General features: G+C 43.0%; 2 protein-coding genes across 4 annotated transcripts in view; one reads left to right on the top strand and one right to left on the bottom strand.

Annotated features, from left to right (window-relative positions):
- Positions 1-12512, top strand: part of LOC111959658 (alpha-1,3-mannosyl-glycoprotein 4-beta-N-acetylglucosaminyltransferase A) — a 55030-nt gene extending 42518 nt beyond the window's left edge. For both annotated transcript variants that reach the window (XM_023981389.2, XM_023981388.2), the window contains exons 5-17: positions 1065-1198; positions 2594-2640; positions 2758-2871; positions 3676-3751; positions 4980-5094; positions 5461-5591; positions 5679-5786; positions 6010-6084; positions 6303-6421; positions 7539-7617; positions 7908-7968; positions 8140-8252; positions 8391-12512. In XM_023981389.2, coding sequence (XP_023837157.1) covers positions 1065-1198; positions 2594-2640; positions 2758-2871; positions 3676-3751; positions 4980-5094; positions 5461-5591; positions 5679-5786; positions 6010-6084; positions 6303-6421; positions 7539-7617; positions 7908-7968; positions 8140-8252; positions 8391-8417 — 1199 coding nt within the window. In that variant the 3' untranslated portion in view covers positions 8418-12512. The remainder of the gene's footprint in view (positions 1-1064; positions 1199-2593; positions 2641-2757; positions 2872-3675; positions 3752-4979; positions 5095-5460; positions 5592-5678; positions 5787-6009; positions 6085-6302; positions 6422-7538; positions 7618-7907; positions 7969-8139; positions 8253-8390) is intronic.
- A 6650-nt stretch (positions 12513-19162) lies between these two features.
- Positions 19163-27695, bottom strand: si:dkey-4e7.3 (nuc_hydro_CeIAG domain-containing protein). 2 transcript variants are annotated; one of them, XM_070437739.1, is made up of 8 exons: positions 27553-27664; positions 26419-26479; positions 23671-23768; positions 21771-21961; positions 20443-20622; positions 20258-20369; positions 20009-20145; positions 19163-19916 (listed from the first exon to the last, which is right to left on the bottom strand). In XM_070437739.1, exons 4-8 carry the CDS (start codon positions 21951-21953, stop codon positions 19569-19571), a joined length of 960 nt encoding a protein of 319 aa, XP_070293840.1. In that variant the 5' UTR covers positions 21954-21961; positions 23671-23768; positions 26419-26479; positions 27553-27664; the 3' UTR covers positions 19163-19568. The 2 variants fall into 2 exon arrangements, with proteins under 2 accessions (XP_070293840.1, XP_023837132.1); XM_023981364.2 differs by lacking the exon at positions 26419-26479 and having other exon boundaries at positions 27553-27695.
- Between the last annotated feature and the right edge of the window lie 243 nt (positions 27696-27938).

The raw sequence follows: 27938 nt of genomic DNA, 5'->3' as shown, positions 1-27938 counted from the left end.
CTGGAGGGATGGTTTTTTCCCCCCTCCCTCATTGTCCCTTTAGCTTCCCTTTGCACTTGTTCTCTCTCACCATCTTCTCTCTTTCTTTCCTTTTCTCTCTCTCTGCCTCGCACTCTTTTCTTGGTCTCTTTTCCTTTCCCTCCCACTCTCTCTCCTTTCATCCTCAACCTACTTTCCTGGTCCAGTGTGTGTCTGTGCTGTTCTCTGCTGTGTGGAGCGACACAAAGCGAAACGAGGATTGATTCGCCACGCTGCACGGATCAGTCCACCACTCTTTCATCTCAGTCTCTCTGTGTATTGTCTTCCCCGACCGTTCCCCCTTATTTTCCCGTGTTTGCCCTAGAGATGCTCTCCATATTAGCCCCATAATAGAGATGAAACACCCACACACTGTAGGCATGTGAGGCTCTGTACCATAGTGCTACAGTCACTGTTTGGGGTACTCCCTGTTCTCATTCTCACTCCTGGTGCAAATGGATATCGTTTTGGGGAGAAAGAATACATGTGAATGTTTTCCTTTTTTTCTGCCCCACAATTTGAATATTTGGAAGGTGAACATCCCACGCTCTCCAGTCTAAAATAAGAGAGGGTGGGAGCGAGGGAGTACATTTCGTGGTCCTCAGTGAGAATGAAGAGCGGAGTGCTATCGAGTACCACACACACACACACCCCTGTTTCCCAGCGAAGGGATCCCTGGGCCTATTGTGTCTGTGTGGTACAAATGGAGTGATATGTCTGTAGTACAGTCTTCCTTTCCAGTGTGGTTTTCAGTGAATCTCCCCGTCTAAGGTACAGAACTGTCTCTATTCCCCATTTAGGACACATACAATAGGACTGATAGCCAGGAGAATAAGAATCTGCTGTCTCACCCATCTCCCTTGCTCTCTGTCTCTTTCCTTAGTTGAACTTCTGCCCTCCATGAACTGAAAATGTTTATTTTCTTGTAATACAATGCGACTTAGGAGTTACCACATTTAACACGTCCTGTTCTCTGCCTGTGTTTTTGTGTTTCTTCCTCTATGGTCTGACCCTGTTCTTACCCGGGGCCTCTCATCTCCGCCTAGTCTCCATGGTGATGGGTATTCCTACCGTAAAGCGTAAAGTGAAGTCGTACCTGGCCGAGACTCTGCACTCGCTCATCGACAAGCTCTCACCGGAGGAGAAACTTGACTGTGTCATCATCGTCTTCGTTGGAGAGGTGTGGGGAAATGCATTCTCACAATCGCAACTCACTATATATAGTGCATGACACAAGTAATTTTACCAACAATTATTTACAGACTGATTATTTCACTTATAATTCACTATCACAATTCCCGTGGGTCAGAAGTTTACATACACTAAGTTGACTGTGCCTTTATACAGCTTGGAAAATTCCCGAAAATCATGTCATGGCTTTAGAAGCTTCTGATCAGCTAATTGACATAATTTGAGTCAATTGGAGGTGTACCTGTGGATGTATTTCAGTGCCTCTTTGCTTGACATCATGGGAAAATCAAAAAATCAGCCAAGACCTGATTTGTAGACCTCCACAAGTCTGGTTCATCCTTGGGAGAAAGGAAAGGACCTTGTGAAGATGCTGGAGGAAACGGGTACAAAAGTATCAATATCCACAGTAAAACGAGTCCTATATCGACGTAACCTGAAAGGCTGCTCAGCAAGGAAGAAGCCACTGCTCCAAAACCGCCATTAAAAAAAGCCAGACTACGGTTTGCAACTGCACATGGGGACAAAGATCATACTTTTTGGAGAAATGCCCTCTGGTCTGATGAAACAAAAATAGAACGGTTTGGCCATAATGACCATTGTTATGTTTGGAGGAAAAAAGGGGAGCCTTGCAAGCCGAAGAACACCATCCCAACCGTGAAGCACGGGGGTGGCAGCGTCATGTTGTGGGGGTGCTTTGCTGCAGGAGGGTCTGGTGCACTTCACAAAATAGATGGCATCATGAGGATGGAAAATTATGTGGATATATTGAAGCAACATCTCAAGACATCAGTCATGACATTAAAGCTTGGTCACAAATGGGTCTTCCAAATGGACAATGACCCCAAGCAAACTTCCAAAGTTGTGGCAAAATGGTATAAAGACATCAAAGTCAAGGTATTGGAGTGGCCCTGACCTCAATACTATAGAAATTTGTGGGCAGAACTGAAAAAGCGTGTGCGAGCAAGGAGGCCTACAATCCTGACTCAGTTACACCAGCTCTGTCAGGAGGAATGGGCCAAAATTCACCCAACTTATTGTGGGAAGCTTGTGGAAGGCTACCTGCAACGTTTGACCCAAGTTAAACAATTTAAAGGCAATGCTACCAAATACTAATTGAGTGTATATAAACTTCTGACCCACTGGGAATGTGATGAAAGAAATAAAAGCTGAAATAAATAATTCTCTCTACTATTATTCTGACATTTCACATTCTTAAAATAAAGTGGTGATCCTAACTGACTTAAGACAGGGAATGTTTACTAGGATTAAATGTCAGGAATTGTGAAAAACTGAGTTTAAATGTATGTAAACTTCCAACTTCATATATATATATATACTGTGACACACTGTGACATGCAAATAATATTATATTCTGTCTTTGCAGATGGACACGGAATACGTCCAAAGCGTGGTTACTGGGCTGGAGAAAGAGTGAGTGACATCACTTCCTGTCCTTAAGCTTCCTGTCTTTGTGATACTTCCTGTCTGATAATCCCCCTGGCGGTTTAGCGAGAACAGAAGTAGGATGACAACATGTGTCTATCCCAGGTTTTCTACAGAGTTCAGTTCAGGTCTGTTGGAGCTGATCTCTCCTCCTGCCAGCTACTACCCAGATCTCAAAGAACTCAAGGAGACTTTTGGAGACTCCAGAGAGCGGGTCAGGTAAGAAAACACACAAAGTGAAACAATCATTTGATTCTGTAAAGAATCCAAGGAAGTTCATCTTCAATTGGTGACAAACGGTCAAATAACAGCCACACGCCGTCACGCCTGTACCTCTCCAGCCGATCTCCACTGCTCACACCCCAAAATTGATTTTGTTTTGGTTATTTGTCGTTGATGTGCCACGTCCGGTGGGCAATACCATTGACAATACGGCGAAGAGGGGAGGGGGATGAACTGTAAGGGGTGGGCCAGGTACTCAGTATTCCACAGGCATCCCTCAGTGAGCTCAAGGTCGACTGCACCCCTCCCTATCTCCTTCCCTTCTCCCTGCCTCCCCCTTCCCCCACTCTCCTACATTGACTGTGCTGTGGAAACCTCTGTCTCCATCTCTCTCTATTGTTGCTCTCTCTGCCGCGCGGCTCGCTCTCGCGTGTGTGGGGGTTGATGGAGAGCTGATGTTTTGGAGGGTAAACAATGTTTGAAATTGGTCTGATGTGTGCTTGTTGTGTGCTGCCCTTTGTTAGCGCTTGATTATATTTTTGCGGGCTCATTGAATATTTATGAGAAGCTCACTGGAATCCCTGCTGCTGAGATGGAATGAAGAACAATGCAACTCATTAGCATGGGTGGGTGTGCGTGTGTGGGTGGGCGCTCGCCCACGTGTGTGTGTGTTTGTATGCGCTTATGCTGGTCCCAACACCGTTCATCAGGCAGTGATGTGCACACCTGCTCCCTCCAGCCACCAGTCATTTAGTAACTGGGTATGAGGAAATTATTCATTATTGTGTGTTTGTGTTGTAGATGGCGGACCAAGCAGAATCTGGACTATTCCTTCCTCATGATGTATGCTGTGAGCAAAGGAGTCTACTATGTCCAGGTGTGTACGTCCTTGGAACAGACACACATTCTGCCCCTACTAAACCTGCGTTCCCATGGCAACCTGTTGGAATGTGCCCGGCAGGAGCGTTATTAGTCTGGGGCAGAGCTGTAGTACACCTTGTACCAACACACTTCAGCATCATAGGGTTTGTTACCACGGAAACACTGGTGAGCCGGCAGTTTGGAACAAGGTGCGCCCAATTTGGACGTGTTCTTTACATTACGCGAGGCCATTTGCTAGTCTGTGTTAGTACAAGGCGTACATACTGTGTCTGAGAGTTGGGTAGCCCTTTTCTCTTCTTAGTGAATATAAAGATCAGACATACTGTACAGGTTGTTGTACATCTTCTATCATACCACCTCCTGCTCCCTTCCTCTCTCCCATTGATGACAAACATACATACACTGAGTGTACAAAACATGAACAACATCTTCCTAATATTTTGCCCTCAGAACACCCTCAATTCGTTGGGGCATGGACTCTACAAGGTGTCGAAAGTGTTCCACAGGGATGCTGGCCCAGGTTGACTCCAATGCTTCCCACAGTTGTGTCAAGTTGGCTGGATGTCCTTTGGGAGGTGGACCATTCTTGATACACACAGGAAACTGTTGAGTGTGAAAAAGCCAGCAGCGTTGCAGTTCTTGATATACTCGAACTGGTGCGCCTGGCACCTACTACCATACCCCATTTGAAAGGCACTTAAATATTTTGTCTTGCCCATTCACCATTGGAATGGCACACAGACAATCCATGTCTCAATTGTCTCAAGGCTTAAAAATCGTTCTTTAACCGGTCTCCTCCCCTTCATCTACACTGATTGAAGTGGATTTAACAAGTGACATCAATATGGGATCGTAGTATTCACCTGGTCAGTCTGTCATGGAAAGGTGTTCCTAATGTTTTGTACACTGTGTATAATGAATTAACACATTGGATCTCATCCTCTCTTAACCCCTTCTGTCGTTCTTTCTGTCCTTCTGTTTTGGTTGTTTTCATCTTCCATCCTGTGTTCTCCACTCGGGAGGAGTGGGCAGAGGTACTGAATGCTGTCATTGACAGTGTAGTTCAGTCTATTGTAGGCCGTAGACATCATACAGTGCCTATAGAAAGTAGCTTAGTGAGAGACTTGTGTGGTAGTCCATGTTTGTCAGCTGTTTGTGTGATTAGTAGATGACTAGATGTGATGGCCAAACCCCTGCTCACCAGTCCCCCCTTCTCCCTCCAGTTGGAGGATGACATTGTGGCCAAGCCCAACTACTTTGCCACCATGAAGAACTTTGCCTTGCAGCTCTCCTCCGAGGACTGGATGATCCTCGAGTTCTCCCAGCTCGGCTTCATCGGTAACACGCACGCACACACACACAAACTCTGGGCATTTAGCAACCCTCTAACAAGCTATTAGTCAGCAATTAATGGTCCTTAACGAACGGTCACTGGGGCTTAACGAGGAATCTTTGACCCTTAACGAACACTGACTGTCAGCTAAAATTAAAGAAAGTCAACAAACATCAGGAGACTTTTTGGAGTGCAAAAAAAACAGAGCAAGGTTTGAATAGCCAGCCCACTGGTTGTCCTGCTCTCTGTCCCTCCTTCCCCTCTTTTTCACCTTCCTTTCCCTCGATCTCCATTCTCCATACCCCCCTCTCCTTGTTTCACACACTCCTCTTTCCACTCTCTCTCCCCATCTACCTCTCTCCTTCTCTCAGGTAAGATGTTCCAGGCTCCAGATCTCAATCTGATCGTAGAGTTTATCTTCATGTTCTATAAGGAGAAGCCCATTGATTGGCTACTGGACCACATCCTCTGGGTCAAAGTGTGTAACCCGGAGAAAGACGCAGTACGTACACGCCCTGTTTGGTTGTTTGTGTGTGTGGTATCTTCATCAACTCTCTTGACTCTCTCCATCTACCCTTTCTCCCTACAGAAGCACTGTGAGCGGCAAAAGTCGAGTCTGCGTGTGCGGTTCAGGCCCTCTCTCTTTCAACATGTGGGGCTGCACTCCTCTCTGGCCGGAAAGATCCAGAAACTCACTGTGGGTCATAAACCTCTATCACACTCCCTCTAGATCACTCGCCCTGCATCAGCCTTTGATAAAATGTCCTGTACCATATTTCCTAAATACCCCCAATCACTACCCCAATATGTCCTCAACCGACCAACTCACGGCCATTATACTAGGCCATGCTGACTTCCCCCCCCTGGTATGACCACTTCCTGTCGTCCCTGCTGGTGTCTCACTTCCTCTTCCTGTTTAGGATAAGGACTTCCTGAAACCCTTGCTCCATAAAATCCACGTGAATCCGCCTGCTGAGGTGTCCACGTCTCTCAAGGTACATCACCTTTAAAACACAAATTTCTACCTTGGCCTTATGAGTTGAAAAATGTATATTGTTTTAACGCCTGTTTTCATTATTGGCTTTTTATTTCAATAAGGTATTATGCTCGGTATTGAGTGTTTGGAATGCATTTTAAAAGTTTGATTTGTATAATTATTTGAGAATTGTACTGAAAGGTTTTGAGTGCATTTAGCTAATGTTGTGCTGTGTAGGTGTACCAGGGCCACACGCTGGACAAGACCTACTTAGGAGAAGACTTCTTCTGGGCCATCAACCCTACTGCTGGAGACTATGTCCTCTTCAAGTTCGACAGGCCCGTCAGCATAGAGAGGTGAGGAGGGAGTTTGTGTGCACGCACGCTTTGTGTGTCAATTCTGAGAGGGAAAAGGGAGGTCGTGCCACACACACTCTTCCACAAGCTTTAGCGTGCCTGTCTCTCTGGGGCTCAGTGTGCTAATGAGTGTTCTAAAATAAGAATTCCCAGGACTGCCTTCTAGGAGAGGGAGAGAGATTCACGGAAAGAAAGAGCGGAATGGTTTGGAGGGAGAAAGGAAGGGCTAAGAAAGGGATGTGGAGGAAGGGGCTAGGTGAGGGGATGTGGAGGAAGGGGCTAGGTGAGGGGATGTGGAGGAAGGGGCTAGGTGAGGGGGGATGTGGAGGAAGGGGCTAGGTGAGGGGGATGTGGAGGAAGGGGCTAGGTGAGGGGATGTGGAGGAAGGGGCTAGGTGAGGGGATGTGGAGGAAGGGGCTAGGTGAGGGGATGTGGAAGGAAGGGGCTAGGTGAGGGGATGTGGAGGAAGGGGCTAGGTGAGGAGGGGAATGTGGAGGAAGGGGCTAGGTGAGGGGATGTGGAGGAAGGGGCTAGGTGAGGGGAATGGTGGAAGGAAGGGGCTAGGTGAGGGGATGTGGAGGAAGGGGCTTAGGTGAGGGGATGTGGAGGAAGGGGCTAGGTGAGGGGATGTGGAGGAAGGGGCAAGGTGAGGGGATGTGGAAGAAGGGGCTAGGTGAGGGGATGTGGAAGAAGGGGCTAGGTGAGGGGATGTGGAAGGGATGAATGAGAAGAAAGAGGCTATAGGGGTGTTAGAAGTCAGGGAGCTTCAGAGAGACAGAAGGAGAGACCAACTCATCACTGTTTCATGTGTAGTGTTTCTGTTCACAGCAGTCTGTGACCTCTCTCCAGTGTTGGTGTCTGGGCTTGATTTGCACCTGTTAGCCATGTTATGTGTGACAAGATTCATTAACAGCTTAAGTGGAGGGGTGGGTGTGTGTGTGTGCTCGTGTGCCATTGCTGCCTCAGGCTTAGTTTAGACTTGTCAGATGTGTCGTTCTAAAAGCACAGCACATTGTGTGACAGGACAGTGTTGCGTGTAAGGACGGTGTGAGTATGCGTATTCATGAGTGTGCCATGGGACGTGAATATGCATTAATAGGTGTTGTGTGATTGGCAGGTTCCTGTTCCGCAGTGGGAACCAGGAACACCCTGGGGACAGGATAGAGAACACCACCGTAGAGATACTGCCCTTCTTGGTAAGTCGACAACATTCAGACAATGCACAGACAACATTCAGATGACAGTGTGCAAGGATGTGTAAACAGAGGCAGGGCACTTGTGTCTGATTTGGTTTATTGACCGATCACTCAATGTGTATCGATTTGGTTATTGACAAGATCATGAGCATTGCCTGCTCCAATCAATATCAGTGCAGGAGGCGGGAGATGAGCACAGTGTGTAGTTTTCTGTATGTTAGCGTTAACAAGGCTCTCTACCTAGTGTATGCAGAACCTTACACAAATAATCCCAAAATGTCTGTCTGAAGGAAACTGGACCAAAGACCAAAGAGAAGTACAAGCGAACTGAAGACCGCTACTACAGAATCGGTGAGTGGACAAGCACCAACCCTCCTGTCCTGTTAGCTTTCTCTACTCAGAACGCACCCTGATCCCATTACCCACTTGCATTTTTCCTGCCACAGACTGATAAACAATGTACAAACTCAATCCCAGCTCTTATTCCCCCTTTCTCTTTCTCTCCCCTCCTTCCCTCCCTAGGTCAGTTTGAGAAGGGTGTGGCGGAGGGTGCTGTAGACACCTCCTTCAACCCGGTGGTGGCGCTGCGTCTCTCTGTCATCAAAGACTCTGCTGTCTGGGCCATCCTCAGCGAGGTCAGCCAATCACACAGCGTCATCTGTTTTTTAATCTTTTATCAAATGTATCTATTGTTCTATGTACCCAGGGTAATGTTATCCTGTATAAAGACGGGTGTGTGTGACATGTCTGTGTTCCTCTGTGTCTCTTTGTAGATCCACATAAAAAAGCTACCAGGCTGACATAAGGCGGGGGGCCACAATCCAGGCCCCCGGCCCCGGGGTGCTCGCAGACGCGCCTAAAACTTGCTGACCAGGGGCCCTCTGGCAACCAGCAGTGACATCCTCAGAGCTCACCAGAGCCACTCCTCTCAGGGCTTCTGTCTGAGGACACTCTCATTCAATCTCTCGCTCGCTCTCTTGCTCTCTCTCTCACTTGCTCTCTCTCTCTCTCACACTCTTGCTCTCCTTCTCTATCTTTTTGCGTAAATGTGAATACTACTGTACAAAAAAGAGACATTTAAAATATCAGAAGGAATTGGGCGTGTCCTGCAGAATTCCGTTCCCAGCTCTGACAGTTGAGGTAACTGTGTGTTACACAGAGGGCTTGTGACTCGGAGAGACTGACCTGATGGGCTGATGTCACCCAAACACTGGTGCAAAGTAGGTGCTCCATGTGCTCACTACCATCCCCATCTCTGGTCTGGTCAGCTGGGGTATTGCACTGTCACTGGAGCCACAGAGCCCCCTGCTGGTGACTGAAGAATGTCTATTAGCCTCACGGATCTGTTGCTTTTTGTTGTGTTCCACAGGGATGTGTGTTCTTGCTAAACAGCAAGTAATAGACCAAGTAAGGTGTCAGTCATCTTATGGTGGTGGATAACTGCCTTTGTCCCTTTCTCCTCAGCTCTTCTTTTAAGGGAATTACAATGACGATGGCAAACAAAGCGGCGCAGATCTAGGGTCAGCCTACCTGTCCCAGCTTACCTGTCCCGGTCCCAACCCTAATCATTCTAGAGCAAAAACCTGAAACCTACATTACCTAAGAGCTGTGTCTGGGACAGTTTAATCCTATTCATTATTAAATGAATAATCTTGATGGAAACCATATTTATCGTTCTACTTCGTTTGACAGGAAGCCAGGCTGAAAGACCACCTGTGTCCTTTTAGTGGTAAACCAATCAGACTTTGGCCTTGACTTCGCTTACCTGAAGGGATATTGCTATATTGATGATATTATTACTACTATGACAATGATCTATGAAGGTGAATTAATTTATTTGAAATAAATCCTTAATTTGTACAAGAGGTTAAAAGTCAGAACTTGTATTTTTTATTCTGTGAAGAGTTTATACTACGGTAGTTGATATGTGCCTGCACCCGCTCTTTTTGTTAAATGAATAATTGTTTTCACAGTGCGGCTTGGTGTTCCATGTTCTCTTGTCTGCTGGATGGTTCAGATAGAGGTTGGCTCCAACTGCTGGTCCAGAGTCTGTTTTTGGATGACGTTTCCTAGACAGTCAAAGTTAAAATAAGAGATGTCAGAACAGTCCTTGAAGCTAGAACCCTTAATTGAAACATTAAGTTCAACCTGTCTCTGTTTTGGTTTAAAAAAAAAAAAGAACAAAAAAAGCCTGAGATTGGCCTGGAGAAATGTAACCACGCTCAAATTCACAGAGGACTGACCATCCAATATGTCAAAATGACAGATTTAACCAAGTTGAGGCTATACAGTGTTTGTTTACATATACATTGTTTACTAACATTTGAGTAAAACAAGCTTATGTTGGGTTCTGATGGGGTACGACTGTTGAACCAAGTTCATGAGGCATTTATAAGTTATATTATTCACGAATCAATGGGTGTATGTGTGTGTGTGTGTGTATATATATATATATATATATATATATATATAATTCCAAAAATGGATGTAGCAAGTTTAAGCCAGAGATACTGGCCGAGGCTGTGCTAGATCAGACCCAAGTGCCTTAAAATCCTGCTCATCCGAGATTCTGAAGCAGAACTTCCTGAATGGCTCTGTTGCAAACCTTTCACTCCCTCCTTTTCCTCTACCCTACATAGACTCGCCCTTGGAGGTTTGAAATGCTATAGGTCCTTACAGAATACATGATACTTGATTGACAGATGGCTACACAGGGGTAGCGGTTCCACCATAAATCACCACCAATTGTACTGTGCCCCATGTTTACCGTCAGCAATGGGGGATATGTTTTTGGGGACATTATTACATTTTATTTTCTGTAAATTGGGAAGGAATCTCTGTAAATTGACAATGAAATGCTATTTAGAAAGTTGCACTGAATTTGTTTAATGTTCTATACTTTTTTTGGTGTGCTTTCATTTACCATCTCCAATGGATGTCATTTCACACTTCTCATGAGTTCTACCCCATGTGATGCCTGAATCTGTCCAATCTGAGACTGCTGGTAGTTGTTGGGCAGGATGTCGACTGCTGTACTTTTTCTATTTGCTGTCTTGTTGCAGAGGGCTGCATGCAGACAGCCAGGCTCCACTTGGAGTGGCGCCTTATTCACTCTGTAGATATACAGAAAAGCAACTTGCATTGTCTAAACGTCCTACATGCTCTTAGCCTTGTTTCAGGATAGGTCAAAACTGTTTTCCATGAGATGTTTATACAGTAAGAGATTTTATGAAGGATTTTTTTTCTACCAGAAATCCATCCACGTTTGTGAAGATAGTGATCGGTTTATTTGGGGGTGCTATTTTAAATGTTAAATATGTGCATGCACACACACGTCCAATTCTAAATAGCCCCCTAGCCCCAACCCCTCAGCACTTAATGTTGATCTAGAAGGGTTGGACAGCTATAAGGAACAAATCCCATCTACACTATAAGAGAGCAAGGTGGTGCTATTGCTAATTCCTACCCAATCTTTTTTTGTTTGTTTTTTGTCCTAGCTAGGATACAGACTAGGGGTCGATAGAGGCCCACAGTGGAGGAGTCATAATACCCATAAAACCGAGCGGTCAAACAGGGAAATAGTTCCAATTGTTTTCCCATCTTAATTTCCCCATAGGGGATTCTAGAAACACTTAAAGGGTTGTGTTTTGTGTAGGCTTACCCTGGTGTGACGTTTTGATAGCCATGTAAATTTCTCTCGTCCAAGGTGATTTTTTTCAATATATTTAGGCTCTATTTACTTTGAAATTTGAAAATAATAATTAGCGTCAAAACAGACATCACGCAAAACTACAAATCCCTGCAAGCCCCTGCATGTCATCTCTAGCTGATACCTTTTGCTAACAGGTGTTGTGTAAATGTAAAACTTGCACAAGACTGTTCAGAGTTGTCCAATCAAAGAAATTAATCAATTGTATTCATTGCTACATTTAGCTAACATTAGTTAATCCAGAGATCCTTACCTTTGACTCGATTTGGCAGTCTCTTCCAGATCATGGCATTTGTAGTTCTTTATGTTGGCCACATTAGCAGCTAATTAGCATTTCAATTTTGGGGGTAAAAATACAAGCAAATATATTGATACGTCACCTTGTCCTAGAGATATTTACACTGCTATCAAAATGTCACGTCAGGATAAGCCTACACGAAACACAGCCCTTAGTGTTTCTAAAATTCCCTATGGGGAAAAATGATTGGAACAATTTCCATGTTTGACCGCTAGGTTTTATGGATATTATGACTCATACTGTGGTACTCTATTGGGATTTGGGCAAAACTTTCGAAAGCTGGACACTTTGTACCAGGTTTGCTTGTTTGTACATGTTTGTTATTGATGGTGTGTGTGTGATTTGATTGGTCAACCAACCACCTTTGCATGGAGCTGGCCCTTCCCCTGAGCCCCCTGGTCAAACCAGATCCTCGCTCACACCTGGGGCTTATGTAAAGAGTGCAACATTCTAGAACCTTCGAATAGAAATGTATTATTTAGATCTGATACTCTAGAACTGCGAATCGTGCCAGATATATACATTACTTCGCCAGAGCTTTGCAGATAAATGTATTTGCGACTTCCTGTATAAACTCCTGCCATTCATGTGGAGGATGGCTGGGGCTGTGGGTGTGCCTCAGTTTAAATTGGGTTCCTTTCATCTTTGTATTTTGCCCTTCATCCACGCTTATCGAAGACTGTATATAAAAGCAATATGGAGGATGCCTGCCTAGACCCTAAAAGTGGATGGATAGACTATTGAGACAGCCAGGCTCTCCCACCCCTGCCTGTCTCCACCTACTCCCCATCAGTCCATGTGCCTTCATGTACATTAGTATGTCTGCCTCTGCTTTTGACATGGATGTACATTCTCATCGTTTTAAATAAATCAAACTTGTTGAAACAATTCATGCCCATCTGTTTTCTGCCTTGGTTTCATGATTTCAAGTAATGTAGTTGCTGTTTGACAGGATAATGACTCATCACCATCAGCCACACATCCATGTGGAACCAGCCAGCCAGCCAGTTTCAAATCAATGAGATGGCATCAACATGTTGTAGACAAAGTTGCTATATTTGAGTTATCCTTGCCATCGTGCTCCTTTTGATGTTCTGTGAGCCTTGAGTGGCCCCTAGCAGTAGACATGAACAAGTACGTTACAATCGTTAACTTTTTTTGTTGTTGTTGCAGGAACTACAAACACTCCCAGCATGCATCTCGTTCACTTCCGCATTCCCAGGATACTTTGCGAATTAAAGATGGTGGCTTGCATAACTACGACCGTGTCAAAAAATATTTTCTTATACATTTCTTGCGTAATTGATCCGATAGCTGTCTTAAATGTAAGTACAACACAATGCCTAAATGCTACGAGGACAGGGTGGTAGGGAATGTATGCTTTGGAATCAACGCATGTCTCCAACACGACTGCGTTGTAACGTTAGGAAAGCCTGAGGACCAGGCTGCTAGCTAACGTTGACAGTTTAACTTGTATACCATCCTTTATTTTAAAGCGTAGGCCTACCATTAATTGTGTTGGTTGGCTAAGCCACACTTCCATTGCAAAGTGCACAGCTTTCTGCACCAGCCTGATTAATTCCGAGTCATGTATATGGTGTCAAATCCGATCCAAAAGTCGAATGAGCACTAGATGGCGCGCGCGAGCAAGATGAAACCTCATTGCGTGAGCAAACGCTTCAGTCGAGAGAAAAGAAATGTGGTCGAGCGAGCAGAGGACGGGTCAGGGGGCGTAGACCGGTGTGGTGATCGCAAATTACATTTGAGAGTTTACGAGTGAGTGAGTAGAACCCGCACGTATTAAATTAATTAGAGAAGATGATTTTTTTTTTACCTGAAGAAATATTTACTACATATCAAGATTCAGAAATTACTGCACTCTCACAAATACGGTGGTGACTACCAACTCATCTTATGCCTTAATTAAACAACTTTGCACATATGTATCGCTCCACCTTCCTCAAACTCCATTGTCATACTTTTGTTTACCTTTTTACAAATGTCTATGGATTGTATGAGGATTTTAATTTGGGACTTTGACTCCATACTAAATCTAATTCCATCTCCTGTGTTGTTCTGACCTCTATAGATTAAGCTGATGCCCGACTGAAAACCTGGAGATCTTCACTGGTTCTGAGAGGTGACATGGCCACAAACAGTACCTGGGACACCTTCTAGGGCTACCGTTTTCTTGAGGACAGCCAGAGGGTGGTCAAGACATCGGCCGCAACGTCATTTTTTTTGTGTGCCAGCTCTGCTGCACCTGGGAGTTAAAGGTATGGCACCACACTCAACAGTCATGTATGCTTAAACATACTTGTATGCTCATTTATTTGTTTCTTAAAGCGGCAATCAGCAGTTGAAACAATAGCAAAGCATTCTTCTTGCCCCTGTTTAGTAAAAAGCTGAGGGATGGGGCTGGAGAAATGTAACCACTCTCAAATTCATAGACACCGTTATGGATGCAAGGACTGACCATCGCGCCGCCTCCTAAAACCACCATAAGAGGAGATGACCCAAAGTTCCTTGCCTAAGACCTCCAATGGGTTTTGAGAAGGAAGTGAAGAGTTGAGCAAAGATTCATTGGGACAGGGCTTATGTCATTGTTTTAGGTGGAATCTTATGTCAAATGATACATTTATTCTGTTCGCACTTACTGTAAATCTTTGTTCTACTTTGTGCTCTTTCCTCAGATGGCTCTGGCTTGCTGATTAACATCTGCTCTGATGAGACTCCCTATGCAATTTGACTCTATTACTGACTATACAATAAAACAATGTCAACTATAGATAATAGTAGTTCTTTATCAGTCAATTACTATTAAAAAAAATCTGTTTTCCACAGTACAATTTTTGGTGAATGCATGGTGTTTTGTTCTCAGCCCTCCTTTGAATGCTGTGTGTACTGATTCAGTTCTAAATGACCACGAGTCCATCCTCACCACCTCCATCACTGCAACGGATTGTCTGGTCTGCTGAGAGGGTCATTGGCTGTCCTGCACGAATCGAAGGCAAGGAAGTGTGCTGGAAAGTTGATTGCCGACCCCTTCCACCCCCTCTTCCAAGCATTCCCCTCTGGCAAAACCTCCTGCCACAGAACAGTTTCTTCCCGTGCCATGGCCCTCACCAACCGTCCACCTGGTCCTCTCATCCATGGACTTAGCACTATTCATCCACAGACTATGCACCCTGCACTATCATCCCAAAACTACACATTGCTCTTTGCACTCCTATTATATGCATCATTTAGCGTATTTGTTTACATTTTAGTCATTTACCAGACACTCGCATCCAGAGCAACATACAGGAGCAAATGGGGCAAAGTGCCTCGCTCAAGGGCACATCGACAGATTTTTCAGTCTGCTCGGGATTTGAATCAGCGACCTGGAAGAACAGCCCAATCCTCTTAACCAGTAGGCTATCTGCAGTTTAAAGTGTACATATTGTATGGAACAGCCCAATCCTCTTAACCAGTAGGCTATCTGCAGTTTAAAGTGTACATATTGTATGGAACAGCCCAATCCTCTTAACCAGTAGGCTATCTGCAGTTTAAAGTGTACATATTGTATGTGGAAAAAAGCTGACCGCTTTTCGTTTGGCTGGCTAATAAGTAATTAGCTAAGTTTAGCAAGTACATTCCACTCAACGTGACTGCCTGAGTGAGTGAATGGTGGGTAGGGCTTGAGGGGTGTGTGCGTTGATAGAGCAAGGTATAGTGTACCTATTATAATTTATTTCCCAATTCATTTGGTTATCAAGCTGCTGGGTATTCCAAGTAGTCGGGTTGAGCACTAAGTGCCGAACTACAGTATCTAGTTAAACAGACGGTTTTGCAGTGTATCGCAAACAGAAGGCTCGTAATAGCCTATCACAACGCTGGACTGGCCAATGGTAGGAATTTGTTACTTCGTCCATCACACCAGTAAAAGTGGCCAATCTAAGGTGTCTAGACTGTAAACCCGCCCGACCATCAGACTGAAATCCAAACCAAAGGTCAGGTTTGCGACGTTCGTGGTTTTCCTGGGAATTGGGACAGGGCTTACTTTGAAAACGATGTCGCGGGTGAAAATGTATTGCTGGAGGGTTTTTGTGCTTCTTTTAAATTGCAACGCGGCCGCCATTCCATTTCTCTTTAAAAACAAATCTATATATTTCACTGTTACCTGCTGCTGCTGACTATCAGGCAGTAACTGAGTGAGTGAATGAATGGTGGGGAGGGCTTGAGGGGTGTGTGCGTTGAGCGAGTGCTGCAGCAAGGTATAGTGTACCCATTATAGTTTATTTCCTAATTAATTTGGTTATCAAGCTGCTGGGTTTCTCAAGTCGTTCGGCACTTATTGCTCAACCGGCTATCTAGCTAAACAGACGGCTTTGCAGTGCATCATAAACAGAAGGCTCGTAATAGCCAATCACAACACAACACAATGGCAGAAATGTAGCTAGTTCTTCCGTCACACCAGTGAAAGTGGCCAATCTAAGGTTTCTAGACACGCACCCGTCTGTAAACCCGCCTTCCATCAGACTGAAATCCATACCAAAGGTCAGGCTTGTCATGTTCGTAGTTTTCTTGTGAATTGGGATACTTTGAAAAATGTATTGGTTGCGGGTGGCAAGTTTTTGGGCTACTTTTAAATTGCACCGCGGCCGCAATGGCATTCTCTTTAAAAACACATATTTCAGATACCTGCTGCTGCTAACTATCAGGCAGTGAGCAGGCTGTAACTGAGTGAGTGAGTGAATGAATGGTGGGGAGGGCTTGAGGGGTGTGTGTGAGTTGAGAGAGCCCTGGTTGAGAGACAGCTGCAGCTGTCATGGAAACAGAGCAGCGCGCACGTCGTGACAACTTTTTACCAGTTGAAGGTAGGCTATTTAGATTGGTTATTATGGAGACACCCCTTTTCCATAAAACATATTAACCCGCTAGAACTGATATAATCGCCACAAAGCATTGGGAAACGACTTTAGGTGCCCTGTAGCTATTTAGATAAATTCGCTCAGAGGTGGTTTAAAGTAAGCTGCATTCTAATGTCGACTTTTCTTATTGATAACCGTATCAAACGAAGGATTTACTCATGCTCAGTTATAGGGTCTGGAGAGCTGTGCGAGTGGAAGTTATGGAATTCCCTCCCGTGCTTGTTATGGGAAAAATTCCACAATGAAAATGACATTACACGTGGAGAATGATAGGGTAACATTTGCATCTTTTGGCCATCAAGTAGGCTATTCATTTATATACCATTGTAGGCTACGTAGCTTACCATTTGATACAATAAATATGTTTGAAATGACGTTATCACTGGAGTCATTGCAAATCAATTTCTGCCACTTGTGTAGCCTACCTGGAGCTGGCAAACGGATTTAATAAATAGCATATAACTACATTTTTTGTTGTAGCCTTGTGTTATGCAATAATGAATGGCCATGTTTAGTTAATTAAATTGAAATGTATCAATTGTGATCATGGCCACAGTTCTATCGCAGATGTGTCATTCTCCACATTTAATGTCAGTTTCAATGTGGACTTTTCTCTGAAATTAGATAGTGGCATATCAGGGGCTATATGCTACTCGCATCTAGCTCAGCAAACCATGGCAAAGTTGAATTGCTATTATAAACCCAGATTTGAGTCAATAGCCTATGCCTATTGAAATAACAAGTCAATCTCGCAAATGGGATTTTTATAACGGGTTGTAGTCTTAACATCTGGCACATCATAATGGCACAATTGCCAGAAAATAGCCTAACATTCGTTTTTTGAAATTCGTCCAAGTGTTTCTTGAACAGAGATTTTGAGATCCTAGTCCAACTTTCATCACTCAAACTCTCCTGTCGGGGAGTGTAGTTATGAACATGTGCAGACAGGATTTGTTTGCAATTATAAACGGGGTGGTTTGAGCCCTGAATGATGATTGGTTGAAAGCCATGGTACATCAGACCATGCACCACGGGAATGACATTTTTTTAAACTGTTTTAATTACATTGGTAACCAGTTTATAATAGCCATAAGGCACCTCGGGGGTTTGTCTTATATGGCCAATATACCACTGCTAAGGGCTATGTCCTAAAACAGCCCTTAGCCGTGGTATATTGGTCACCTCCTCTGGCCTTGTTGTTTAATCATAGCAGTCAAAACAAGTAAAATTATCTGGAGTGTTTAATAAGGGCGATTTATCTTTTCTCTTGTGACATATTCTTAAACTCACAAGAATTATAATTTTGATGGAAAACAGAATGTTGCCTCTTAGCCTATGCTGTTAAAAAGTACGTTGATATTCCTTAATTCGCTCGATAAAGTTCTGGGGGAAAAAATATTGGATTAATGTGGCAACTCTGCTCTTGCTGCGAAAAAAACATTTTGAGTGAGTTTTGTCATTGGGTTATACATTTTAAGCTAGACCTGGCAACCCTGCCAAAGGTGACAAGCCTTGAGAGAGAGCAATTTGATCAATTGAGAGCGAAAACTTGACAATGACAAGTGACTATTTCTGGTGGTGCACAGTTTAAAGCGTTCCCCCCCAAAATGTATACGTTTAATTCACGTTTATTTTCTTATAGTTCAATAATTTTTTTTGTTGTTGATCTGTGACAATAATGTTCTGCTTACTTAAAGTCGCACTTGTAAACTCTCAAGTTTAATTTTCACTCTTGACAGTCTGTGCACTCGCGGGACCCGTCCTCTGCTGGCTTGACCATTTTCTTCTCTCTCGACTCAGTGTTTGCTCATGCAATGACGTTTCATCTTGCTCGCCCGCGTCATTTAGTGCTTGTTCGTCTTTTGGATCGGTTTTGACGCCATAGTTATGCCACGTTTAAGACAACTGGAAACTCGGAAATCTCCGACTTCCGAGTGTTCAAAACAACATTTTTTAACTTCCATTTACTTTTGTACTTAAGTATATTTAAAACCAAATACTAGACTTTTACTCAAGTAGTATTTTACTGGGTGACTTTCACTTTTACTTGAGTCATTTTCTATTGAGGTATCTTTACTTTTACTCAAGTATGACAACTGAGTACTTCTCCACCACTGGATATAGTGATCAAAGAATGTGTGGTAGACTTTTTTCCTCCTGCCATGATGGGTAGAAACTAAAGTTTTGCTGTGAATAGGCCTACCACAATTACAACTAAAGACATTTGCATGTGTGTGGGAGAACTCTATGCTGGGCTGTATTTCTGCTTCCATGTTCTGCAATGAGCAAACTTCTAGAAACTCTATAAAGCAGGGGTGTATTCATTATGGAAAATGTTTACCGTTTAAGAACCAAATGGAAACAGAACGAAACGGGGAGGGACCTACCTGAATTTGTCTATTAGAAACTCTCCTAAACGGTTTCTGTTGTGAAACGTTTTGCAATAGAATTGGCGTAATGATTATACCCAGGACTGTCCTTCCCCTTGACTGCTCTGAAGATAGATTTCTAAATTGTGCATCTGTTTTGAACAACTGGGTGTAATAAATGTATCAATAAAACGGATGAAGTGTTGCGAATGTGCTTGTGACATAATGGAGTGTTTAATGCACACGACTGCTGGTATGAGTTGTAATTCAATCGATTTATTTAAAAATGTTTATCTAAATGACAAGGCATGATTCTTAACATCAACGTGAGCTGACAATACAGTAAAAGGGAAAAGGGTTGCACAACTGAATGCATTTAACCGAAATGTGTCTTCCACATCTAACCCAACCCCTCAATCAGAGAGGTGTTGGGGGCTGCCTTAACGTCCACGATCTTGGGCTGACTGGTTGAGGTTGGAGTTGTCACTTTTCCCTGGTTACGGTCCCATAGAGCGTTCCCGTAGTTGTTTTTTTACTTCTACAGTCTAGTGGTTAGCTGTGGCAGACCTAGAGATTACTTCAGAGCGTCCATCATCATCTGCTCACGTGTAGTGGTTAGTTTACTTCTACAGTCTAGTGGTTAGCTGTAGCAGACCTAGAGATTACTTCAGAGCGTCCATCATCATCTGCTCAAACCTCACCATGTTCACCTTCTTCATGACGAAGGCCTTGTGAGTCTTCTTCAGCATGCCCAGTGTGTCCAGGATCATCATGCCACGCGTGTGTGTGCCCGTCAGCTCCACGCTCACCGCCATGTGGTCGCTCTCTGTGACAAAGGTGTTGTCGATAGCTGCCGCCATGGCGTAGGAGTCACATGACACAAAGCCCATGCCGTCAATCATCTCCGCCTGGGAGCGCTCACTGTACGACTCCTCCATACTGTGGCGGAAGATCTGGGCCATGAAGCGAGCCTTCTCTGACTCCTGGGCCAGCCAGTCATCACACCACGACTGTCAGGTGGAACCAGAATAGGAAAACAACATCAATCATAATGTGGAAGGTAGTGTTTCATAATTTATTGATTACATAAAATGAATGTTACCCAGGGCAGCTTGCTGTAGCAGGTGAACTCCCAGCTGGCTATGTAAGTGGGACACAGGAAGTCATTCAGTACGATGTAAGCTGCTTCCGGGTCGGCAGCGAAGTTAAACTCTGCACACACTGTGGTGTTTCCTCTGGCTGAAGACAGGTACCACATTATTAAAACCTATGGCAATTGACCCATTTATCTATTTACCATTAGTAGACTAGATAAGTTGATCTTCTGAAGCAAATAAATCATAGCCCTTACACTCTGTGTTGCCTCCCATGATGTAAAGGCCTTTAAGTTTGCTGGGGAAGGATGGCTCCATTCTTACAGCCAGAGCTAGGTTGGTGAGGGGAGCCGTGGCCACCAGAGATACCTGGGAGAAACACCTGCATTTACAACAGGGACACACACACATATTGAGTAGCCTGCGTCTACTGCTCTCTCACCTCTCCAGGGTTTTCGTTGACTATCCGGATCAGTGCAGATACCGCTCCTTCCATCTGCAGCATGTCCAGCCCCGGAGCGTTTGGGTCTGGAGCATCCCCCAACCCGTCCTGGCCATGGAAGTTTCCCGCACTGATCACATTCCCCAGGATAGGCTTGGCAGCACCACGGAATACTGGGATCTAGAACACAGAACATAGGTCGGAACCCTGAATGCAATAGTTTCAAATCGCAACATTTATAGTATTCCCTCTACACTTTCACTTGCTATGAATTCAAGAGCCCAGCTTATGTAAGTGGGCATCCCAAAACACGGAGTCAAAAACTAGTCTGGGTGCCAATCTGTTTCTTAAACCAACTACTTTGTTTTTGTCATGGCAACGTTTGATGTAAACTCCAGCCTCTCCACAATGATGCTCTGTCTATGTGCTCCTGCTGTAAACAGAACATTATGTCAAATCAGATCTCAGTTTCCAGAGCTCTAGAATTGGGTAGAGCTCCACAGTCATGTGTCTGAGACAGAGAACAACAGTGTATTGTCAAAGAGGAAGAGCGAGGTCAACAGACTATCATCGCATCCTTCCCCATCATGTGATCTCTTCCCCTCTGTGTAAGGGTGCATACATTAGTCTATACACCGAATGTACAAAACATTAGGAACACCTTCCTACATTTGAGTTTGCCCTCAGAACAGCCTGATTTCATTGGGGCATGGACTCTACAAGGTGTCAAAAGCGTTCCACAGGGATGCTGGCCCATGTTGACTCCAATGCTTCCCACAGTTGTGTCAAGTTGGCTGGATGTCCTTAGGGTGGTGGATCTTTCTTGATACACACAGAAAACTGTTGAGTGTGAAAAACCCAGCAGCATTGTAGTTCTTGACACAAACCGGTGTGCCTGGCACCTACTACCATACCCCGTTCAAAGGCACTTAAATGTTTTGTTTTGCCCATTCACCCTCTGAACAACACACATAGACAATTCATGTCTCAATTGTATCAAGTCTTAAAAGTAATTTTTTAACTCGTTTCCTCTCCTTCATCTACACTGATTGAAGTGAATTTAGCAAGTGACATCAATAAGGGATCATAGCTTTCACCTGGATTAACATGGTCAGTCTCATGGAAAGAACAGGTGTTCCTAATGTTTTGTACACAATGTATAAGCTTTACCGTTAAATGCACGTTCTATATATCGTGATGATATAAGCACATTCCCTGTATCCCATTGGGTGCTTGTTTACTTCAACAAAGACAATTTTAGCTAAATAAACGATATATTCTAATTGAAAGGGACTTACATTGTCTACCAAAAATTAACAGCACTATACCTCCAGTCTGTTGCAGGCTTGAAGCACCCGCAGCGTGTTCTTGCACACGTTCTCCACATTGGTGTTGCCATGGACACAGGTGATGCCCAGGACCTCTACATAAGGGGTGGCCAGTGCCATCATGATAGCCTGAGCATCATCCACCCCACAGTCCACATCCACCAGCAGCTTCTTACTACTCATACTGGAGCCTGAGACACAGAACACAAGGAAAGATCAAATAACCTAACCACTATGACACATTAACACAGGGACAGATCAAAACGTATAACCTAACCACTATGACACATTAACACAGGGACAGATCAAACGTATACCAAACCACTATGATACATTAACACAGGGACAGATCAAAACATATAACCTAACCACTATGACACATTAACACAGGGACAGATCAAAACGTATAACCTAACCACTATGATACATTAACACAGGGACAGATCAAAACGTATAACCTAACCACTATGACACATTAACACAGGGACAGATCAAAACAATATAACCTAACCACTATGACACATTAACACAGGGACAGATCAAAACATAAACCTAACCACTATGACACATTAACACAGGGACAGATCAAAACGTATAACCTAACCACTATATACATAACACAGGGACAGATCAAAACGTATAACCTAACCACTATGACACATTAACACAGGGACAGATCAAAACATATAACCTAACCACTATGACACATTAACACAGGGACAGATCAAAACATATAACCTAACCACTATGACACATTAACACAGGGACAGATCAAACGTATAACCTAACCACTATGATACATTAACACAGGGACAGATCAAAACGTAAACCTAACCACTATGACACATTAACACAGGGACAGATCAAAACATATAACCTAACCACTATGACACATTAACACAGGACAGATCAAAACATATAACCTAACCACTATGATACATTAACACAGGGACAGATCAAACGTATTAACCTAACCACTATGACACATTAACACAGGGACAGATCAAAACATATAACCTAACCCACTATGACACATTAACACAGGGACAGATCAAAACGTATAACCTAACCACTATGATACATTAACACAGGAACAGAAATATTGGATTCAATCTTAGAATTGGTCAATGTTTCTAAACTGAAACACCCATTAATATTCAATTTGCAGTCTGATCCAAGCTTTCAATAAGTAGCCTAGGTATGTTTTTTTTAACTAAAAAGGTAACTGAGGTACTGTCTGATTTATTTATTCATTCAAGTTGAACAACCTCTCACCCAACGAGATACCAGAGTCAGACCATGCACGTGATAATGGAACAACACACATGTTCCATATTACATGCATGGTCTGACTCTGCTGTCTCGGTGTGTTCTGATCAGGCTGTGTTCTAGGCTCCAGTATGAGTCCATTAACCTCTATGATCTTTTTGCCTGTCTCACAAGCAGGTTAGCACTGCAGAGTGGTCACTAGCTGGCACAGCCACAGTCATACAATCTGATTTTAAACGGAACTTTAACAACACTGCTAAGCCTAACCTTAAATTAAGACCAAAAAGCACATTTTTGTTTTCATTCATTTTTACTTTACAGCTGGCCTATCTATGGGGAAATCGCTCAGTTCTGCCTCCAGGACAAGATTCATGGCAATAAAAGCAAACCTGCATCTCACAATCTCTCTCAGCAGTGTCTCAATATGTTCACACCTGTCCCGGTATTGTGAGATCTGATCATCTGCCGTTATTGTTGCACAATTGCAATAAAGACAACATCGACCATACCCATATTATTCAGTGGCCTGGGATTTAGAATTACAATGAAGTGGGACAGCATAATCACACAGGACCCACCGACAATCATATGAAGTGTGTACATGACATCTTAGAATAGAGGTACAGCCTACCTGTAGTTGAATAGAATAGGACTGGGCTGTGTCGGTGTGGACAGGCTGCTACTCCTCTTGGCCTGGCTAACAGGTGACCGTCACATGCAACTGGGAACCTTTGAGCGGCCAGGAGGGTTGAGAAAGAGAGGGAGGAGTGAAGTCAGTGACTATAAACTAGAGGAGAACTTGCCTAATAAATCAGACTGAGATACCAATTGTTGGTATACAGTTAAACAAGCCACTGCAAAAACTTGGAAAGTTTCCTAAAGGACAGAATGTTTAATAAAATGACATTTCAACTTTCTCTACCGGTTGTCTGAGCGCTTGGTCCTTCAGTGGGATGAAATTTCAGATAAAATATCCCCAGGATAAGTATTACTTAACCACTGGTAGTGTATCACCTGGCACATGGGCAAAACCGTGTAAACACCTGCAAGACTTCGGTATGCATGCATCGGGAGCATGCGCTTCTTGTCCGTGGAGTTGTGCATGTGCCTTAGGTCATGGGCAAACAAATATTGATTGCTACAGACAGAGACTTGTGTTTTGAAGTCGGTTTATTAATACTTTCCTGTGGATATTTTGTCTAAAATTTTGACCCACTGAAGGATCAACTCCACTGACAATCTTCAGTTCAAATATAATTGTATTCAACATTCCTTGACAGACAAGGGATGTTTAGTTTTTTTCCCTATGTAAATCGAATGTGTCTCCACAATCAGGACTAGAGAAGAACAAGACTGAATGAATGATCATGCAGAAGTCTGAATGGCTTGAATTCCTGTATGATTTGCAGTCTGCTACAGTATAGAGTTTTATTGTGTAAACACATCAATATTATTTAAAGCTGCAATATGTAACTTTTTAGGCAACCGAACAAATTCACATAGACATGTTAGTTATAGGTATGTCATTCTCATTGAAGGCAGGTCTAAGAAGCAGTAAAACTGTTCTGAGCTATTTTCAATACTTGGCTTTAAAAAGCAACAAATCCCTTTGAAAACGCCCTGTGCCATTGATATGAGTCAGTTATTCTAGTGTCAAAATTGACTATAAAGTGTAAATTGGATAATTTTGGTAATAAAGTCAGTCTCGTCTAAAACGGAGTTCGGGAACTTCACTGCGTCACAAAGGGTAAATGCAGGTTGGGTTTTGATTTGTCCATTTTCCCACTAACATGTGGTGAACAGCTGTGGTGATTTCTCTATCCAATAGCATAGTGAGACGACTGTTACACAAGCACTTTTTAAAAAACTTGAGAATCGGCCAGGAAACACCTCCAAGGCTGACATCTCGTTTTTCAAATGAGCAACAGAAAAACACACATGCCAAACGCGTTCTAGTGGCCTTTACGTTTTTGCGTCTTTTCAGTTTGGTTTTGTACACCAGCTTCAAACAGCTGAAAATACAATATTTTGATTAATTTGTCACATAAACGGAAATTATGCTAACTCTTAGAATTTTAGCAACTAGGGAATAGTGGTGCGACTTCTGCATATGCACCTTGAAAAAGATGGTGTAACCTTATAACAACAGTGGTGCTATTGAACCTGTCAAAGGCAATACAACTCCGCACATGGCAGCGAGTCTGAATGCACAAATCTTTCGCTGAATGTAAACTGCCTCTGAATTTGGGGAATATTTATGGAACCATTTGGGTCTTTGCATGTCAAAAAAGATACACGATTTGACGTGTCAAATAAGCTTGTTGACTATGCGTTCCATAGTTGACCAATCAGGACCTGAATATGACTCCACGTCATATAATAATTTAACGTGTTCATCATTTTTTAACGTAGTTATTACACATTGATTACACTATCACTCGTATTTCATATGAAAAACGATTCATTGATACGCATGCAATGATGGTGGTAAAGTTGTCTCGCGCACTTACAGTGCTGGTCAAAAGAAAGCTAGCTAACTCATGGATGCAAACAATGTTCTTCCCCAAAAACACAGCAAAAAGACATAATCAGTTTCAGTAATTATAGTTAGCTAGCTAACTATATAGCTATGTGTCATTGTTACACCCCTGAAAAAGGGTAGAAAGAATCACGAGAGCGTGATACGGAATGTTTACTCATTGAACGTTTAGTGCAATGAGAAAAAGACCGCGAATTCTCCGTGAACTTGAGTGGAGACCAGAGCAATCGATCTCAGGCTCATAGATTAAGAGCATTTAGTAGATCACAGATTAACACTTTTATCCACGACAGCATAAAGTAATCAACATAACGTTTACACATTCCTCTCACAATTCGTACCCTTTGTATGCTTGACGGATTTTAACAGAATTATATAAATGTTATCAATCTATCAACTAATACTGAATGCATGATCTTCTTAACCTTAGATGTTTTAAGATCCTCACATACTATGAATTTACTAATACCTTTTAATGTATAACAGGCTATTAGTATTTCCTTTAACCTGTCACATCATCATCTAAAATAACCCTCATTTATAAAACAGTTCTCATTTGATTAATGGTTGTCGGACCCATTTATGTGAAGCTAGCCACAATAGTGGACTTTGCGGTTAGCCTTCAAAATAAAAGTATGTAATGGACAGCGATACAAATTAATACAAATATAATTATGCCATAATTGAATAGATCATGCTAAACGAGGTTGAAATGTTGTTATATAAAATCAACAAAATACAATAATTTGTTCATTTGACACAAAGCTGTTGAAATCAAACTGGATGTATTGGACTTTAGAATTGCATTGGGGGCATACTTATTTCACTGTACAGTCTTACCTATGGATTGTGGATCAATGACATAGGGTATCAGTCCACTCAGTGACACCCAGAGAAACATCTGAAACAACGGTGAATTGAGCCACATTTATTATGTGTATTGAACACCATTCAAGAGGAAAAACAATACTGCGTGGATGTTTTGGAGTCTGATAACTGAGGAGGATGTTGGGAAAAAATATATTGGGTATTGAGTAGACTGATAACCCATTTAATTGAACCCCAATCCTTAGGTACAGCTGTACAGTGCAATATGAATGTCAATACACACAATAGGCTGACTGGGGAGGTGATTTCAGTCACAGTCCTGCGATAAGAGCTACAACACTAACATTTGCATAAACTCTTCACAGTTGTGTTCTGAGGGTGTCACCGAGTAGACTGGTGACCCATTTCATTGCTCCACATTCCAACCTTGTTTAACATTATCTAGTCTAAATATGGCATAATTCCACCAATTGTAACCTTCTGCGTCACTTTCAAATAGGTACTTTTATTTTGAAGGCAATGCTTATAACGTTAGCTTTGGGCAACAGGGTTAAGTAGCTGGCTAGCTAATTATTTTAATGAACTGAATTTCAATAGGCGAACAACAAGTGGCTACCAAGTTAATACTTACTCACAAGGATTCCTAAATCATTGTTAATGATAATGAAAATGACTGCAGTTTCTACTGGTCATTGTTTTCAGGCTGGTTGTATTGGTGCTAGCTATGTACCAAGCTAAAACTAGCTACCCCAGAAATTGCGGTCGAACAAATAATGCCTTATTACCATCGCGTTATTGTAAACACATCGTTCGTGGCCAGTGTGTGCTTGTAGCAGACTTTTGGGTGCTACTGATAGTGGTGGCGCTTGGCTTACAAGTGCAAATTCATCACACACAACATTCTAATATAATTGTGTTATTTGACGTGTCAAATTAAAAGGTTATTTAGACACGTCAAATATATTTTTTGACACGTAAAGACCCAAACGGCATTCCATACATATTAGCTACGGGAACACAACATTTGGGAGTCTGTACTGGTTGAACGAATAAAGTTGTCCCAAAGTTATGGCATAAACTCTATCCAATGGCCTCGCTTTAAATTAATATTCGTAAGGTCTTAATCCAAAATAAATGTATATGCACCTGCTTTCCGCTAACCTCCGTGTATGTTTACAGTAAAGATGAACACACTCCAATGGGCCTTCGACATTAAATCTCGATAATCTTGCCGCCGTCATATGCCTTTCTCTCGTTTCCGGGTTGGGCCATCCGTGCGTTGCATCCCAATATGGCGGCCGGAGCGGTGTTGCCAAATATATATATWTTTTTTTAAATATTTGTTATTATTATTAACAACAAATCAATACAGAGAGTACATGAGGGAACACAAGTATATATAGATTATATACAATGGACAATTGAGCTAGGAGGTACAATATCACATTACACATTACCCCTGGCTGGGGGCAGTATTGAGTAGCTTGGATGAATAAGGTGCCCAGAGGTGCCCAGAGTAAACGGCCTGCTAC

Source organism: Salvelinus sp. IW2-2015, linkage group LG36 (genome assembly GCF_002910315.2).
Source record: "Salvelinus sp. IW2-2015 linkage group LG36, ASM291031v2, whole genome shotgun sequence".
Classification (NCBI taxonomy): Eukaryota; Metazoa; Chordata; class Actinopteri; order Salmoniformes; family Salmonidae; genus Salvelinus; species Salvelinus sp. IW2-2015.
The sequence above is the reverse complement of the archived record's forward strand: the minus strand, read 5'-3'. Positions and strand labels throughout refer to the sequence as shown.

Excerpts from the sequence above, each read along its gene's own strand:
- si:dkey-4e7.3 (XM_023981364.2), bottom strand. The coding sequence starts at position 27,647 with ATGACGGCGGCAAGATTATCGAGATTTAATGTCGAAGGCCCATTGGAG. Across the intron at positions 21,962-23,670 it reads CCTATTCTATTCAACTACAG|GCTCCAGTATGAGTAGTAAG; the intron begins GTAGGCTGTACC and ends TCTGTGTCTCAG. Across the intron at positions 19,917-20,008 it reads GCTACAGCAAGCTGCCCTGG|TCGTGGTGTGATGACTGGCT; the intron begins GTAACATTCATT and ends TCCACCTGACAG.